The sequence below is a fragment of the Bos grunniens genome, chromosome 23 (genome assembly GCF_055505025.1).
Source record: "Bos grunniens cultivar Pamir isolate PY7600 chromosome 23, Bosgru_T2T1.0, whole genome shotgun sequence".
NCBI classification, from domain to species: domain Eukaryota; kingdom Metazoa; phylum Chordata; class Mammalia; order Artiodactyla; family Bovidae; genus Bos; species Bos grunniens.
Window position 1 is genome coordinate 25,507,127 of NC_141187.1, and position 16,776 is coordinate 25,523,902.

Genomic DNA, 16,776 nt, shown 5'->3' on the forward strand with positions numbered 1-16,776 from the left:
TTTTCCAGTGAGTCAGTTCTTCACATCAGGTGGCCAAAGTATTGGAGCTTCAGCTTCAGCATCAGTCCTTCCAATGAATATTCAGGACTGACTTCCTTTAGGATTAACTGGTTTGATCTCCTTGCTGTCCAAGGGACTCTCAAGAGTCTTCTCCAACACCACAGTTCAAAAGCATCAATTCTTTGGCACTCAGCTTTCTTTATAGTCTAACTCTCACATCCATATATGACTACTGGAAAAATCATAGCTTTGACTAGACGACCTTTGTCAACAAAGTAATGTCTCTGCTTTTTAAAATACTGCATTGTGTTATCAATGCTGCTAAGTCACTTCAGTCATGTCCGACTCTGTGCGATCCCATAGACGGAAGCCCACCAGGCTCCCCTGTCCCTGGGATTCTCCAGGCAAGAACACTGGAGTGGGTTGCCATTTCCTTCTCCAATGCATGAAAGTGAAAAGTGAAAGTGAAGTTGCTCAGTCGTGTCCAACTCTTAGCGACCCCATGGACTGCAGCCTACCAGGCTCCTCCGTCCATGGGATTTTCCAGGCAAGAGTACTGGAGTGGGGTGCCATTGCCTTCTCCGATACTGGCTACTAATTGGGTTGACGGTAAAAGCTCTGGAATCACCCATGGATGGGTTCAGAGTCCAGCTCTACCACTTACTTAATGGGCAGCTTTGAGCAAACTGCTTCACATCTTTATTTTCTCCTGCATCAAAATGGGGTCAATAGTAAACAGAGAAACTGCTCTAAAGACTAAGGGAGCTGAGTTACACGGCAATTATATCTCAATAAAGCCGTGGGGAGAAGTAAAGTCAGTTTGACAAATCTGGAGGGAAAAAGACAAAGGGAGCTTAAAATATATACACGAAGAGCCGGAAATATAAGTACTCAGTAAAGGATAGCTAGGGCTGTTATTATTATTTTTAATTCCTGTTGTTATTCCCTGTTAAATCCTACGAAGGGGAAACAGATAAGGAATAAGCAGAAAAATAACAGCATATTTTAATGTACTATTTGAGGTTTCTCAGGCTCAGCAGGATTGATATTTGGAGCTGGATAACTCCGTTGTGGGGCTTCCCTGGTGCTGCCTGCAATGCGTTTTAAGGGCTGTACTGAAGGATATTTAGCAGCACTTCCAGCCTCTACCCACTAGAGGTCAGTAGCACCGCCATCCCAGTTGTAAGGACCGAACACTGCCAAGTGCCCCACGCCTGCTTCTGACAACAGCTGCAAAACAGGATCATTTGTCCTGTTACCCAATGCATGAATTATTATTCATTATTACCCAACACAGGGCTGTGTGCCCGATACACACTGAGGCCAAACAATACCAAAACATCGGAGCCTGGAACAGAGAAAGGTTTACCGCAGAGCCATGCAAGAAGAGTGGCTCACGACTTTAAAAAAAACCCAAGCTCCCTGAAAGCTTTTCAGCAAAGTCCTTTTATAGGGAAGGTGAGGGAGGGGCGTTATTAGTTGTTGCAAATTTCTAGGTGTCAGATCTTTTGTTCTTGAGGTCAGGCCATAATGTTCCAGTCTCCATCAAAACAAATGTTAGTCTCCGTTCTGACAAGAAATGGCAAGGTCCCAAGAAGGCTCAACCTTCACCCTCTGAGATCCAGGTCCTAGTTAAGAGGAGGAGGGGTCCCTGCGGGTGCCGGTTACCCTGCCCAGGGAATGTATGGCCAGCACTCAAGTTTGGGTCCTCCTGCCAGTGCCCAGCCTAGCTGAGGAGGCAGCTCTCAGCTGGCGGTGCCCTCAGGTATCCAGACCTTACCCAGTCACCATCACAGAGGACTCCAGCTGCCCCTCAGGATCCTCAGGCCGCCCAAATCGGGGCTGCATCCCATGAACTGCAACCCATGGAGACCCCTGTCGCCATTAGGTCGCAGAGGCAAAGATAAGGGGAGAAGTCGTCCTTGACTCAAGACCTGCGCCGGTCAATGGGAGGCTGGGGTGAGGGCTTGGGAGCTTTGCAGGACACAGCCCTCATCCTGTCCCTGAGACCCCCAGCTCACCCGCCAGCCTGAGACCAGACAGCCTGGAGGGCCCTGGGGAGGAGACTGTGATCTGCCTGTCTAGAGCTAACGATCGAATGTTAACAGCTGCCTGTCCACCCCACCCTACTACTCTTCCATAAAAGAAATTCCAAAAGCATTGTATAAAGGACACTGTCAACCATCCAGAACTGCCACATTATGTTTTCCATATACATTTTATTTATAATGTACACTTTAAACTCTTTTGATCTTATTTTAGAGCAACATTCTTCAAACTTGCCTGCTAAATGTAATAAGGAAGCCTAGAAATGCAATAAAAATTACTTCCTCAAGTTAAAAAAATCAGCAGCACTCAGGAAATTCCCCTACCACGACCCTGGTAGCTTCCAGCAGGAACCGCTGTGATAGGAATCAGACTCTCTATTCCCTGAATTCAGACTCACATTTTCTCCATCACTTGCTTCATATAGTCATTTGTTACCTTGGATTAGAGCTTTCCCTGAGTAAAGACCACAGATCAGGGACCTGGAGAATGCCCAGCCTACGCTTTGAATGAGTTTTTACACCCGAATGGCCTTTCTTTAGAAAGTTTTCCCCTCGATGAGACTCAGGAGATGAACTCCCCTGCCTGTGCTTTTAACTGTGAAGTCAGCCCCTGTGGGGCATGTAGGACTCCAGACACCAACTACCCTTCATCCCTAACTACACCTGAGATCCTGTTCTAACACTTCCCAGAAAAGTGCTTCCCTGGTGCACTTGCAATTTGTAGACATGGGGTAGGAGGTTTAAACACAGAAGGTGGACTTTCCTGGTGGTCCAGTGGTTAAGAATCCGCCTTGCAATTCAGGATACATGGGTTCGATCCTTGGTCCGAGAAGATCCCACATGCCATGGGGCAACTAAGCCAGTGTGTCACACTACTGAAGCCCATGCGTCTAGAGCCTGTGCTTCACAAGAGAAGCCGCTACAGGGAGAAGCCCGTGCACTACAACGAAGAAAGCTCATGTGCAGCAATGAAGATCCAGCCAAAAATAAATAAATAGTGAAAAAGGACCAGTGGAACCTGCCCCCTGCCCCCTCTGTTTCTGGTGGCCCCATCACAATACAGCTCTACTTTTCAGAGTAACAGACAGTGCCCACAACAGCAAAGAAACAACATTTAAATGCACCCCATTACACCCCACTCTCTGCCTCATCTAACCGTCCTATGAGCATAGAAGAAGCAGTCTGTTACTCTGTCTTCTTAGAGCATGAACTGGAGTGCAACTGACCCAGAGCATGGAGGAGGCAGCTCAGGCTTTTCCACCAATCACTATGGGAACGTTTTGATGGCAGTTACACTTCCTGGATTGTGGTTTCCACTGAACCCACTGGCCATTCAGTCGCCTGGGGCTAGGAGTCCCGGGTGTTGTCAAGCATCTGAGTAAAGCTAAGAATACCTCTGAAAGAAAAGCTCTGATCCATGATGCAGGACTCACTGAGCAGCCAATCAAACAGCTGAGACCAGATTCAAACGCCTTCCTTTCCACTTCCTGCCCCTTGTGGTTAAAAAATGTCACCGTGGCGACTTCCTTACCTGCCTGAGGAGCAGAGAGCCTTGCACCTTTACTTGGGGCCCTGGTGGTACACTCAATCCTCCTGGGAGACACATGTCTAATATCACACGGAATGCCTGAGGGGAAATTTAAATTAGATACAGATGTCAGTAGCAATACCAGTGGAGATACAGATGTGGCCAGAGGACCACACTAAAGTAGACAGGCTCCTGTAGCAGGGCAAAAGGCCGGAAGTGGAGAGTAGAAAGTTGTGGGAGGAGGCAGGAAAGAGAGAATGTAGAGCAGTGGAACACAGGCCACTTAGAACAATCAGGAAGAAAGCAATGTCAGCCATGCCGTTCCGTGGAGATGACCGAGCTAGGGAAGGGAACTGTGACAGGAGAGTGTGAAAACATCGTCCAGAATCCTTGGTGTCACCAGCTAGAAGAGCATCCCATCAGGCAGAACAAAGGATTCTAGGCAGGTTCCACAAAAGCATTTGTCCAGGGGGCATTCCAGAAGAATTGGTGTAACAAATGCCCACCCACTCCTGCTTATTCCTACAACCAGGGCTAAGGAGGAGGGGGTGAGGTTGCCTTTTAGAAGGAGTGAGAAGTGAATAAAGTGAAAATGTTAGTCACTCAGTCATGTCCCACTCTTTGGGACCCCATGGACTATAGCCCACCAGGCTTCTCTATCCATGGAATTCTTCAGGGTAGAATACTGGAGTGGGTAACCATTCTCCAAGGGATCTTCCCAACTCAGGGATTGAGCCCTGGTCTCCTGCAATGCAGACAGGTTCTTTACCATCTGAGCCGCCAGGGAAGCCCTTAAAAGAAATACTTTTGTGAAAAGGAGCTATGCCCTTGCTTCTCTTCCCTCCCCAGATGGGGACACCAAAGGGACTTGCTCTGATTTGTGAGGGTATCTGCAACAGGGCATTCTGTTACATGTTTGCAGAGCTGCAAGGCCAAAATCCCCTCCTTTTCCCAGTCTCAACCAAACATAGGACAAAGACCGTGGAACAGGGTCCCAGGAGGAGTCAGAAGAGGCAAAGATTGCTTCCCTTCCACCCTCTCCAGGCCAAAAGAGATATATAATATCCTACAGCATTCAAGTATGAACTCTTTTCAGTCATTTCAACTTACCTGCAATGGTAACCTGAGCAGGGTTGTCAAAGAAGTCTCCTATAATTATGATGTCTGTTCTTCCCCCAAGGCTCCCAGTTTCTGGAAACACAGACAGTATTTCTGCAAGAGGAAAAGAAAAGTAAGTTTCCAAATATAATCCAGGATGTGACCCGAATAATAATATAATCATGTTGCTGCTGTTGAGTCACTAAGTCCTATCAAATTCTTTGTGACCCCATGGACTGTAGCCTGCTAGGTTCCTCTGTCCATGGGATTTTCCAGGCAAGAATACTGGAGTGGATTGCCATGTCCTTCTCCAGGGGATCTTCCCAACCCAAGGATCGAACCCACATCTCTTGTGTCTCCTGCACTGCAGGCAGATTCTTTACCGTCTGAGCCACTATACAGGATCAATATTTAAAAAGAGTGGGAATTGCAGCTTTTCCCATGAGTTTCCCCATGGTTGCTCATGCTGTCAGCAAAAATCCCTGCATACCATGAGGCTTTCTTAGGACATCTGTCTCCTCACTTCAAGGACCCTATTTATACATCACAGAACAATAGGTTATACTTTATAGAGACCTCAACTCCGCATGCATTGGTCAAGGTCTCAGCTTACACATATGAGTCTGTGATTTGCTCTAAGCAAAGAATGAGTTACACTGTCATATGCCACAAGTCCCCAGGAATTTAACTTTTTCTGATCTTTTCCCCTCCTATGATCAAACTTTGAGAGTTCTAAGTTTCATCCCCTCAAAGCGAACAAGTAGTCATGTTCTCTCATTAACTGAAGGTACAAAGAGGCTAATTATGAGTGGTTACCACTCCAAAACAAAAGCAAGGGTCAAAATCCAGCTTTGACGGAGGTAGGCCACCTACAGAGTGAATGGCATCGACCCCTTCACTTAGGAAATTTCTTGCACTTTTGGCAAAGGTAGATTTCTGCTGCCTCTGGGATTTGAATCAGCCTCACAACTTTTCAGTGGTTTTGAGATTGTACTCAACTTGAGAAGCTAGCACTCATTTTCAGGAGTCAGCTTTCTAGTCCTAGACTGAGTTCACAATTTCATGCAAGTTTCCAGTTTTTCAGATTTTGGTTTTTTTTGTATACTCATCACAACACAAACTTAGCATCTGTATCAGCAAATCATAAATCCTTGAATGAATACTCAGAGGTGAGATGCTAAAATAACTACAAAGATGTGCTTTTAGATTTTTCAGCACCATCTCTTTTCTGTTATTCTCTTAGAACATACAATAAGGATGATTCCCCTTTCTTTTACTCAGTTTATATCCCTAGATTTTGTATAAAAATCCATGACCAAGCCTCTTCTAATATTTTAATTTTACTTTGAATTTAATTTCAATAATTAATAGATAAATATTAAATTTAATATTCAAAAATTTAATATAGTAAATAAAGTCAACACTCATCAAGGAACTTATTCTCACACAAAACCAAAGGGCCATCAATGACTGCAGGGAAAGCTTTAGGTGTTAATGATCATAGAGAAATGGCCAGAGGAAGTCAGAGAGAATTCAAGGTCCAGGGTGGTGTGAGGGAAGGGGGGAGAAATACCGTGAAGGAAAATGGTACCTGAGTACGTCTGGTACAGAAAAAGGTCTTGCTTCGCACTGACCAGCCATGCATCCTTGTGTATCACTGACCTCCAAAAAAAGGAAAAAAAAAAAAAACAAAAACACAAAATTGTGTTTTGGATGAAAATTGCATCTGGGATTTCATTTTTTAGATTAACTGCTTGAAAGAAGATCACTAACTTTTAGTGATCTTTAAAACTGTTTAGATACCGGCTCCTTTTGATGACTAGAGAATACCAATGGGGCAAAGTTTGTTTTCTGATCTATAAAATTACATGGGAATAATAATACCTACTTTACAGAGTGTGACTAGCATTAAACGGAATAATGAATGTGAAAGGGCTTGGTGTGGAATTGGCCCGTGGGAGGTAGTCAATAGATGCTAGTTTTATTCCTTCCTAAAAAAGAGTCAGAGACACAAAGAGCAAATCTCCCTATGTTGAGCTGAGTAGCTGTAGGTCATGTGTTATTATCTTCACAATGAAATTAATATCAGCTAGGCAATGCCCTTTTCAGGAAACACTGAAAAGTACATAGTGTCAGAATATGAGGTAAGGCAAGCAGAAATCCAAACTCCACATTTCTCTCTCCAGAGTTCTATAAAATCTGGACCCCTTCCATCTTAAAGAAGTCATTTCCTGGAATGACACAAAGCACTTTATGGAACTATGTACTGTTTTAAAATTCCATAAAAAAAATAAAAAATAAATAAAATAAAATTCCAGTATTATGAGATTACTTAAGTAATTCCCCAAATTCTGTATCTTTATCCCATTGAAACATTTATGTCACTTCAAGATGAGTGCACAGGACACAGTTATATTCACTCAGGTGTAAAAAAAGAATCAAGTAGGTACCTGGAGATTTATTACGCTACTGTTTGTATACATTTGAAATTTTCCATTATAAAAGGTTAAAGAAAACTAAGCAAGACAAGAGAGTAGATAATGTAAGATAAAAATAAATTTGCTTCCTCCCAGTTACTTACTTTCCTTTGTTAAATACTGAGAAACTAACATTCTGGGAGCCTGTAACAAACAGAAATAAGCATCAATACAGGAACCTGCATGAACTACATGGGCCAGAACATTGCTATCATAAAGCAAGAAGTCCAGCGATCACCAAGGTACCACCCGCACCTTAACGTCTCTAACAGTGCTCGAAATAAACACGTTCCAGACTCGCATTGCATCAGCAGTGGCGACGTCTAACAATACAAGGATAAATGTAATAGCAATAGAGCAGCTAAGAACTGGCTTGGAGTTAGACCAAGAAGGATAAATCCTGCTCCACTGGTTACTAGCTTCAACTTTCTCTCCTACAAAGCAAGAACAATCCCACCAGCCTCACAGGTGCATGTGTGAGGATTAATTTAGTTTATATTTAAGCTGCTTCCTAGAGCGTCTCTCAGAGAATTCTCAACAAATGGTAATTATTAGTATCATTCTCAGGAGAACCAATTCTTGAAATAGTTTTTTTCTGGACACAGAGACACAGATGGATAAGACTTTAAAATTCTGTTACTTCTCAAACAGACCAATGTAGTTGCCTTCCACACGACATTGCAGAGTCCCAAGACCATGGTCTTCCTGAATAGGATAGCTAGGGAAAAACAGGAAAAGGTAAGAGATAAGAATTACCTGGCAATTCACTTCAGAAGCTCTGGTTCTTTACCCAGGAAAGTTATAAAACAAAATAAAATTATAACTAGAGTTATCATCAATACATACACTACCAGTCAAACACATAGTGTGAGAGACAAAATTTAACGTACTCCTTACCTCCATTGGGTTCTTTCTTTCCAAAGTCTGTTTTATGACAAGGACAGCAAGATCATTATCACCCTCCCCCCAAAAAAAGTCTATTAGCAAGTTTGAACCTGAAACAGGAAAATTCTGAGCAAACCAATGAAAGATACCAGGAAGAAATCACATTATACAATTTGCCTCTTCTAAACACTAGTCCCAAAAAGGTAAGTCATAGGGTACAGAAGGTTAACCCACTCAGTCCCAAGTGATTTGAAAAAGCCAGAAAAATGTTGATTATCTCAAAAGTAAGCACATAGATACTCATTTTCTAAATTTTCCTTGTAATAAATAAACAATTGAACAATTGAAACTTTAGTGTTTTTTTCCTCTGGCTAGTCGATACAGTACAGTGGGTGAGAGGATGAACTCTGGATATAGTACAGTGGTTAACAGGATGAACTCCAGAGGCTAGTGAGTGGACCCAGGTTCAAATCCCAGCTCTGCCACTTGCTCGTAGTGAGACTCTGGGCAATTACTTAACCTCTCTGTGCCTCAGCTCCCAAATCTGTAAAGTGAGACTAAGAGCTGTATGTACTTACAAGGTTATTGGCTGCCTTCAATGTGAAAGTGTTCATGCAGTAAGCACTTATTATTAGCTACCTGTCTTTTCAAGAAAGCTTTCTGAACCCACTTCAGGTTGCATTGTGAATCGATGACTGTGCCATTTCTAGGAAGTCTAAAGATGAGGCAGTCAACAGGCATGGGTGCTTTAAATTAAAAATAGATGTTTATGTGTGTGCTATGCCCACGTGGGAGAGCCTAAAAACATAGATATTGGCAAGAAAGATACTCACCGGGATCCTGTCTGTCTGTTTACAAGAGAGCAAGGAGTGATCCATTGGTCTCCCTGAGCTTCCAAAATCAGTGGACTGGATACAAAAGGGGAACAACAGACACAAGTCAAGAGGGAGTGCTCTCTGCAAACATTTCTGGAAAAACTCAGAGGAAACACTATTGTGAACATTCATCTCTTAACTTATGGGGCATTAGTGCAGGTGGCTGGGGACTGTCCCCAGAGGAGATGCTAAATCAGACCCTCAACCCTAGGGCAGGATGCACAACACTCATCTGTGGCCCATACTTTCACACCAGTGAGGGAGCACTGCCCCTTCCAGAAAAATCATCATCATCTCCTCCTTGACTATACTGGGTCTACACAGAGCCACTGAGGAGTGTACGCCTGTGTTCCTCCTAAACAGTATCCCAGACCAAGGCTGTGATGGGACCAAGTACTGAGTATGGCATATCGTCAGGGATGTACTTGGGGCCTCAAGCCTCCATGGGAAGAGTAATTTCCATTCAAGACAAGTTGACTATTTTATTATTATTATTAGGCCGCAGCCTAGCGTGCTGTATCTTAGCTCCCTAACTAGGTAGGGATCAACTGTGGCCATAGCAGTGAAAAGTGCCAAGTCCTAACCACTGGGCTGCCCAGGAATTCCCTGACCATTATTTTATGCCAGAAATGTAGATCCTGAAAGCAGTCAACTTCAAAATCAAAGATTTGTAGCAGAACATGAGGATTCCCCCACTCTATCCAAGGGGTAGAGGAAAAATTAGACATACTATGTGGCGTCCCTCAGCAGAGCATCTCATGAGGCTGTGGTCCTTCTACCTTATAAACCCTCACTCTAACTGCTTCATGCTGAGTAACCACAGTTGCTTAGAGGTTCTCACGAACATCTCAATTCACTTTCCATTTTAAAAGTCTCCAATGAAAAAAGTCACATCGGCATCCTACGTACCCAACCCTTTGCAAGCCCACCAAGGTCCTCTGTCCATCAAATCACCCAGACAAGAATATTGGAGTGGATTGCTGTTTCCTTCTCCAAGGGATCTTCCTGACCCAGGGATCAAACCCATGTCTCCTGCTTGGCAGGCAGATTCTTTACCACGAAGCTACTAGAGAAGCCCTAATCATTCCCCCAAAATATTAAAAACTCAATTGCTTGCACAAACACCATATGACATCACTCATATGTGGAAACTAGAATATGATGCAAATGAACTTATCTTCAAAACAGAAAGACTCACAGACATAGAGAACAGACTTGCGGTTGCTAAGCGGGAGGAGAAGAGGAGGAAGACAGGATCGGGAGCTTGGGATTAACAGATGCAAACTATTACATATACTAATAGGATGGATAAACAATAAGGTCATACTGTATAGCACAGGGAAATATATTCAGTGTCCTGTGATAAACCATAATGGAAAATAACATGAAAAAGAATGTGTATATATATATATAGAGAGAGAGAGAGAGAGAGAGAGATAGACATAAAACTGAATCACTTTGCTGTACAGCAGAAATTAACACATTGTAAATCAACTAGACTGCAATAAAATAAATTTTAAAAATAGCTCAATGGCTTTCTGTACATTTTCCACATTTTTGTCTGATCACACTAACAGAATTTCTAAATATACAGATGGATAACAAACAAGGATGTTACAGTGGTCAGGTTCACACATGGTTATAAAGGATTTATTCCAGCTTGAGAAACAAGAGGGAAAAGGGGAAGAATCAAGAAAGAAAAGCCACAGATGCAATTACAGTCCAACTCACACTGTGCCCAGAGTGACTAGTTGTCAGTAAATAAATGGACCAACTTAATCGACCAGTTGCAATTACATTAGCCAAGTTTGCTGAAGCCCAGCTCACCAGGGACCATAAACTGCGAAGAGGAAAATAGCAGTTCTGTGCCGACTGCTCACAATTTATTGCTCTCAAGGAAGCCGGTCTCAGGGAGCAATCCTGCGTATCTGTAACAGGTCGAACACAGAAACAAGCACACACTTACCTATCAATGTACTCAGCATCAAAATCAAAGGTTTCTGACCTTCCAGTGATAATCCAGCCATACACATGTATTAGCTTTCCTGTTTGAAAAAAAATTTTTTTAATTAACCTATTCAGCTCACACTCTAAATATATAACATACACTGTATTTCTTTTTCAGTTATCTCTACTCAAAATGGCCAAACTGGTCATGACTCAGAATACTAACACAGTTTTATAAATTGTACAACAGCAAAGGATCACCAAGTACGAGCCAGTCATCAATCAAAGAAGCAAAAACAATCAACCATTGCCATTGCAGACTTTATCACGTTGGTATGGAGCAGAAGGAGTAGCAGAGCTTCCTCAGTCCCCGGGAGGGAGGGATGGAGGAAGGGAGGGAGGGCCTGCTGAAATACACTGCCTTGTTCCCCTCTTGGCTGTGTATAGACCACTCACCTACACGGGATTTAAGAATAATATTCTTTGGGAGTGTTCCATGTGACTTTCCTCTGGACACATGTGATAAGAGAAGGCTCATATCGCACGATCTGGATGGATATTCAAAAATACTAAACTTTTTTCTGTATCTCAGGGTACAAAAGATAAATGTCACGGATGAACTGATCGGGTAGGAAGTCAGAAAGAAGGACACGAGAGAGCAACAGAGCCCTGGCTTAAAGAATGAGCCACTGCACACAGTATTCATTCAACAAAAATACTTATGTTCAAACATCTGGCAAAATGGGGATCCACAGACAGTTGGCACTGCCTTGCTCACTGATGAGGATGACTTGCTCAGCTGGGTCTCCTCTATGCAATTTGCAGAGATTTCCATTGGGTAGCAAGTTTTCCCCTGATACTCGCCTCTTTTGAGTTTGTAGGAATAGGGGAGCAGGCATCAACAACCCTTTTCATTAAGGGCACTCTCAGCACTACCCCCAACTTCTCTGCTCAGAGGACCTGGGAAAGAAATCTAGAACAGCCCCTTCTCAGAAACATTCTGGGACCCATACCAGATGCTACTTGAGCTGACTTCCTCCAGTTGAAAAACACCTAGATTCAGATCTGTGGAACGGCATGAAGCAAGGTTTGAAGCAAACATAGCAAGGCAATGCAGTTCAAGTTCACCACACAATCCCACAACCTGCAAGAGTATGCCTTCCAAATAATGATAGAATTTAACCATTGAGGCTGTCATCTTCCAGTATCACAATGCTAAGAGATAAGAAAGGTGCTGGTTAACTAGACAAAACCTCAAAATTAGAAGAGAGAAGGGCACCTATAGGGCTCATGAGGCCACTGACTTCAGAGGACTTTGAATTTCTTCATGGCTACACTTAAGGCCAAAAAAAGAACATGACCAAGAAGTAATGCTCCTGACATACTGTGCACATGTTTTATTAATAGGAAGTGATTTTAGCTGCAGTCATTGGATGACTGGTCCTAAAACAATGGAAAACTTCCAGGAAGTACGGCAGGCACTTGACCAGAGTACAACGAGTGGGAAGTTAGTCGACTTAGACAAAGGTCATGGGATTGGCGGAAGCCTAGGGCTTCCCTGGTAGCTTGGCTGGTAAAGAATCTGCCTGCAATGCAGGAGAACCTGGTTCAATTTCTTGGTCGGGAAGATCCCCTGGAGAAGGGATAAGTTACCCACTCCAGTATTCTTGGGTTTCCCTGGTGGCTCAGACAGTAAAGAATCTGCCTGCAATGCAGGAGACCTGGGTTCAGTCCCTGGGTTGGGAAGATCCCCTGGAGGAGGGCATGGCAACCCACCAGTATTCTTGCCTGGAGAATCACCGTGGACAGAGGAGCCCTGTGGGGAGCCCAGTGGGCTACAGTCCATGGGGTTGGGGTTGCAAAGAATTGGACGTGACTGAGCAGCTAATCACAGCACAGCACGTAGAGTCTGAAGGTCTCTACTACTGTTGCCATCTAGCAAAATAACTCACCTTCATTTCATTAGGGCTAAATGATCAGTTTCCTGGCTTTGGCAGGCATGATTTCTACAACTGATGGGCACAATTTTAAAAACGAATAGGAGGTTATAGAAACTAGGAATTCCCGCGAGTTTTTGTTTTATTTCTAAACAAAGAAGCCCAACAGCAGCTGACAAATGGCCAAGCCAGACCATGTGCTGGGGGAGGTAGGGGGTGGATTCCACGTTACAGTGGAGGACTGTTAACCACATATAGGAAATCAACTGCTCACAAAATATCTCTGCTGTCCCCGCTACCTCCCCCATCTCTGCGGCTGCTACTCTGGGCAGGCTTCCCAAAGGAAATGAGAGTAATCGTCTGGAAAGTGATTTTGAAGATGCAGCCGTGTGGATCCGGCCCAGAGGGACCACTCCAACCAGTTCTCCCTGAAGGTGGAAAAGACAGTGTGAAGAACTCAAACTGGGTGGGGGAAATGGCCTTGATTAATCTGAGTGCCAGCTGATGCCCTGCATCACACTGCTCACAATAGGCTCCCTCCTCATCCCTCATCCTAACAAGGCTTCTATCGTCCAAACAGGGGGAGCAAAATGACAGCATGTGACTTTCACAGGTCACATCTCTTTTTCATAAAACATGATCATGTCTTGATTATTGAGATGAATGGAATGGAGCAGATCTGTGAATAATGTGACTAATAATGCCAAATTCGTATTCTTCAGGATGTAATTTAAAAAACACATACATCTGTGTGTCTATACACACACATGCGCCAAAAAGTACAGACACTTTTCATTGAGTAAGATATTCATTTCGACATTCTTGAGCCATTCGAAACTAGATCAGTTCATGTATTGAGACCCAATCACAAGTAAAAACTGAACAACTTGTATCCCCATACTTATACCACCTGGAATCCCTGAACAAACAAGAAACCTAAAATACGTGTAGGAATTCGTCAAGAATCAGACTGCAAATTGTATGTAATCCTAGCTCTGTTTACTACTTAGTTTTAAAGCAGGCTTGGCAGGCCTTAGTTGCAATGCTTTCTTTTGCGTCCAGCCTCAACCCCACTAGCGTTCTCTCTTCTCTTCTGTCCTCTTGGTCTCTGCATATCCGTGTGCTCGCTAACTCATAAACAAACTCCCAGGATGAGGACCAGAGTTAATGGCCTTCCAATTGGCACCCAACTCGGCTCAATACAAAATACAATCAATGTAAGGTACATGGGCCCACTCTAGATTCTGTCTGGGTCCAAACCTCAGCTTGACCACTCGTTAGGGGTATGCCTTTAAACAATGGAACTAATAATAGTTCTTATAGCACTAGGTGTTATGAGGATCTAATTAGATAATATAAACCAAAAGCTTAGAACAGATCCTGGCTCCCAGCAAGGGTCAATAAAGGTTTGCTAGTACATGGGTGTGGAGAAGGTGACGGCACCCCACTCCAGTACTCTTGCCTGGAAAATCCCACGGATGGAGGAGCCTGGTAGGCTGCAGTCCATGGGGTTGTGAAGAGTCGGACACGACTGAGCGACTTCACTTTCACTTTTCACTTGCATGCATTGGAGAAGGAAATGGCAACCCACTCCAGTGTTCTTGCCTGGAGAATCCCAGGGACGGGGGAGCCTGGTGGGCTGCCGTCTATGGGGTCGCACAGAGTCGGACACAACTGAAGTGACTTAGCAGCAGCAGCAGTATGTGGATGATTATAAACTTAGGAGTGATGATGATATCTATTTTCTCCATTCTCCAGCAACACCTGGTTTGATTTTGCTGGTCTCTTTTTCTTTTCACGTAAGGATTCCTTTGATTATCAGTGACCTAATAGAGCAAAAGTGCCCAGAGGTGAAACCAAACCAGGTTTAAAGTAAACCAGAGGTTGACACTCACCTTCAAAACAACATCAGAGAAGTGGTAAGATTTTCCTGTTTATGGAGACCATTTACCAGGGTCGAAGAGTTTACAATAGCTTTGGTAAAGAGATTCTTATTTATTCCTTTGTTAATAGATTTCTTACCTGGAACTCCACTGGGTGGATTAACTTTGTAAACAATTGGTGTCTGTGCCCTGGAAAACTGTTTAGAAAATGTTATCATGGTGAGCATTTCATTAGAACAACACAAAAACATACACAAGAAGCCTGTCATTCCTCACAGGTCGTTCATCTACGGAAGCAAGTCGCTGTATTTCCTCAAATCACTCCTACTACTTTTCATCTTCATGATATTTCTGTGAAGCAGAGACGATAGATGTTATCATAGTTCTTCCATGGATGAGGTCAAGGGATTCTGACAAGGTCATGTGTTTCCCTGCACCATTTATCACTCACACCTGGGCAAATCTGTTTCTACCAGCCCACCGGTCATACCAGGAGCATGTTTTACCAAAGGAAAGGTAGACAAGCCACGCTTTAAAATACCAACTTTTTAATTCCTTTATTGCAACTTGATATCTTGGGGTCTTAAAGTTTTGTTTTTTTTTTAACTTTTCTGGACAATAATTTGCTTATTTAAATTGAAAGGATTGCAACTTAAATTATTATCAGTCAGCACCTTGCAAGCTATGAAAATTAGAAGTTTGAAAGATACGAAAGGGAGATTTGTTCGGGAAAATGCAAGGTGCCTGTTGTGGGGGGGAACATGATGCAACGAATGAGAAGCAACATTATTCTCCAAGGAGGAAACCAGCATTGATGGGACAGGCAGGGGAAGCCTGGTCGTGGCACTCAGGTCACCTGCAGCGCGTCATTTGCTAGCTATAAGTTCCAGAGAGGCAGGGGCAAGGCCTAAGTCATTGGTTGCATCCCTGGGCACAGCCTGGTATAAGGAGACATTTACATTTTTGTGAATGCATGGAGAGGCCCCATCTGAAACAACTGACACACTGCCCGGAAGCAAAGCAGAAAAGGAGACAATTCCAGAAATTCCATACCACCTGTCATCCTCTGGGTTAGTCCCAGATTACAGGGCCAGTGGGAAGAAACAGAGAGTCATAAGGATGGACTGCCCTGGCTGCGGTTTGAGCCACGTGCTAATGATTCACCCAGGAGGAGACCCAGTCTCCCCATCCTGCTACCCTCACCCCCACCTCTTATAGGCGCCTAGACCGCCTTCCCTCCCCAAACCTACTGTACCTCCCGTCTGCAAAGCCAAGACAGCAAACTGTTTTGCTTGGTCAGCTTCCAACACCCCAGGAGTCCACCTTCCCAGGGAGAAGGTCACTAAAGAGTAACTCCAGTGTTAATCACCAGCCCTCATCAGACATCGTGAATCAACGGACTTTGATGGTGTCTGGGCAAGTGTGGGCTTTACGTATTGATTCACACATCTGTGCAGTCTGTCATCAAGGTTAGTTTCCTCCCTTCCTAACAGAAAAGGTTAGAAAAGAGTGCACAGAAAATATGCACAGTCTGGGGGTCAAAATAAGAATGCTGTGACTTCACAGGCTGGGAGCTGTCTCTGCTGGCACCCAAGGATAAAGATTAACACAGCTCCACACACACTTGCCAAATGTACACTCCCTCTCTCCCAGCCTCCTCCTGCACCCAGACCTCCACCTCCACCAGGACACCTTTCAGACCACTGTCATGCCCACTGGGACTTTATCATGGGAGCTTCGTGAAATAGAGCAGTGGTTACTGCCCCATCTCCCAGAAGTTAGAAACGGAGGCAGATGAAACAACTAAGTCCAAACCACACAAGAAAACACACCCGTCGATTTCCAGCTTAAAATACAGGGTCTACCCTTCAGCTGTATGCCTTCCTCCAGAAGAGCAGGGGAAAGAGAGCTTGATCATCCCTCCCGGGTCCTCAGGGTGGTGGAGCAGGCTCAGAGGGAAACCTCGGAAAGGGCTCCACTCGTGATTTCTCTGTGAGCTGACATGACATAAAGCTGTACTTTTTTAAAGAGAAACAGGCCTCTGGTCACCCACCAAGCTAGAGACATGACAGAGTGAAAAATTAATGAGCTTCCAAAC

The 16,776-nt window shown here is 44.0% G+C and overlaps 1 protein-coding gene across 9 annotated transcripts in view; it reads right to left on the bottom strand.

Moving 5' to 3' along the window:
• PKHD1 (PKHD1 ciliary IPT domain containing fibrocystin/polyductin) overlaps positions 1–16,776 on the bottom strand; it is a 443,740-nt gene that overhangs the window by 413,452 nt on the left and 13,512 nt on the right. For 7 of the 9 annotated variants that reach the window (XR_015152761.1, XM_086370767.1, XM_086370766.1 and 4 more), the window contains exons 6-13: positions 14,818–14,875; positions 10,878–10,956; positions 8,870–8,944; positions 7,805–7,869; positions 7,256–7,295; positions 6,266–6,336; positions 4,687–4,788; positions 3,580–3,675 (exon numbers count right to left, since the gene is read on the bottom strand). Coding sequence is in view for 8 of the 9 variants with exons in the window: in XM_086370767.1 (XP_086226893.1) it covers positions 3,580–3,675; positions 4,687–4,788; positions 6,266–6,336; positions 7,256–7,295; positions 7,805–7,869; positions 8,870–8,944; positions 10,878–10,956; positions 14,818–14,875 (586 nt within the window). In the remaining variant the exon portion in view is untranslated. The remainder of the gene's footprint in view (positions 1–3,579; positions 3,676–4,686; positions 4,789–6,265; positions 6,337–7,255; positions 7,296–7,804; positions 7,870–8,869; positions 8,945–10,877; positions 10,957–14,817; positions 14,876–16,776) is intronic. The other 2 variants (XM_086370768.1, XM_086370763.1) reach the window with 2 other exon arrangements.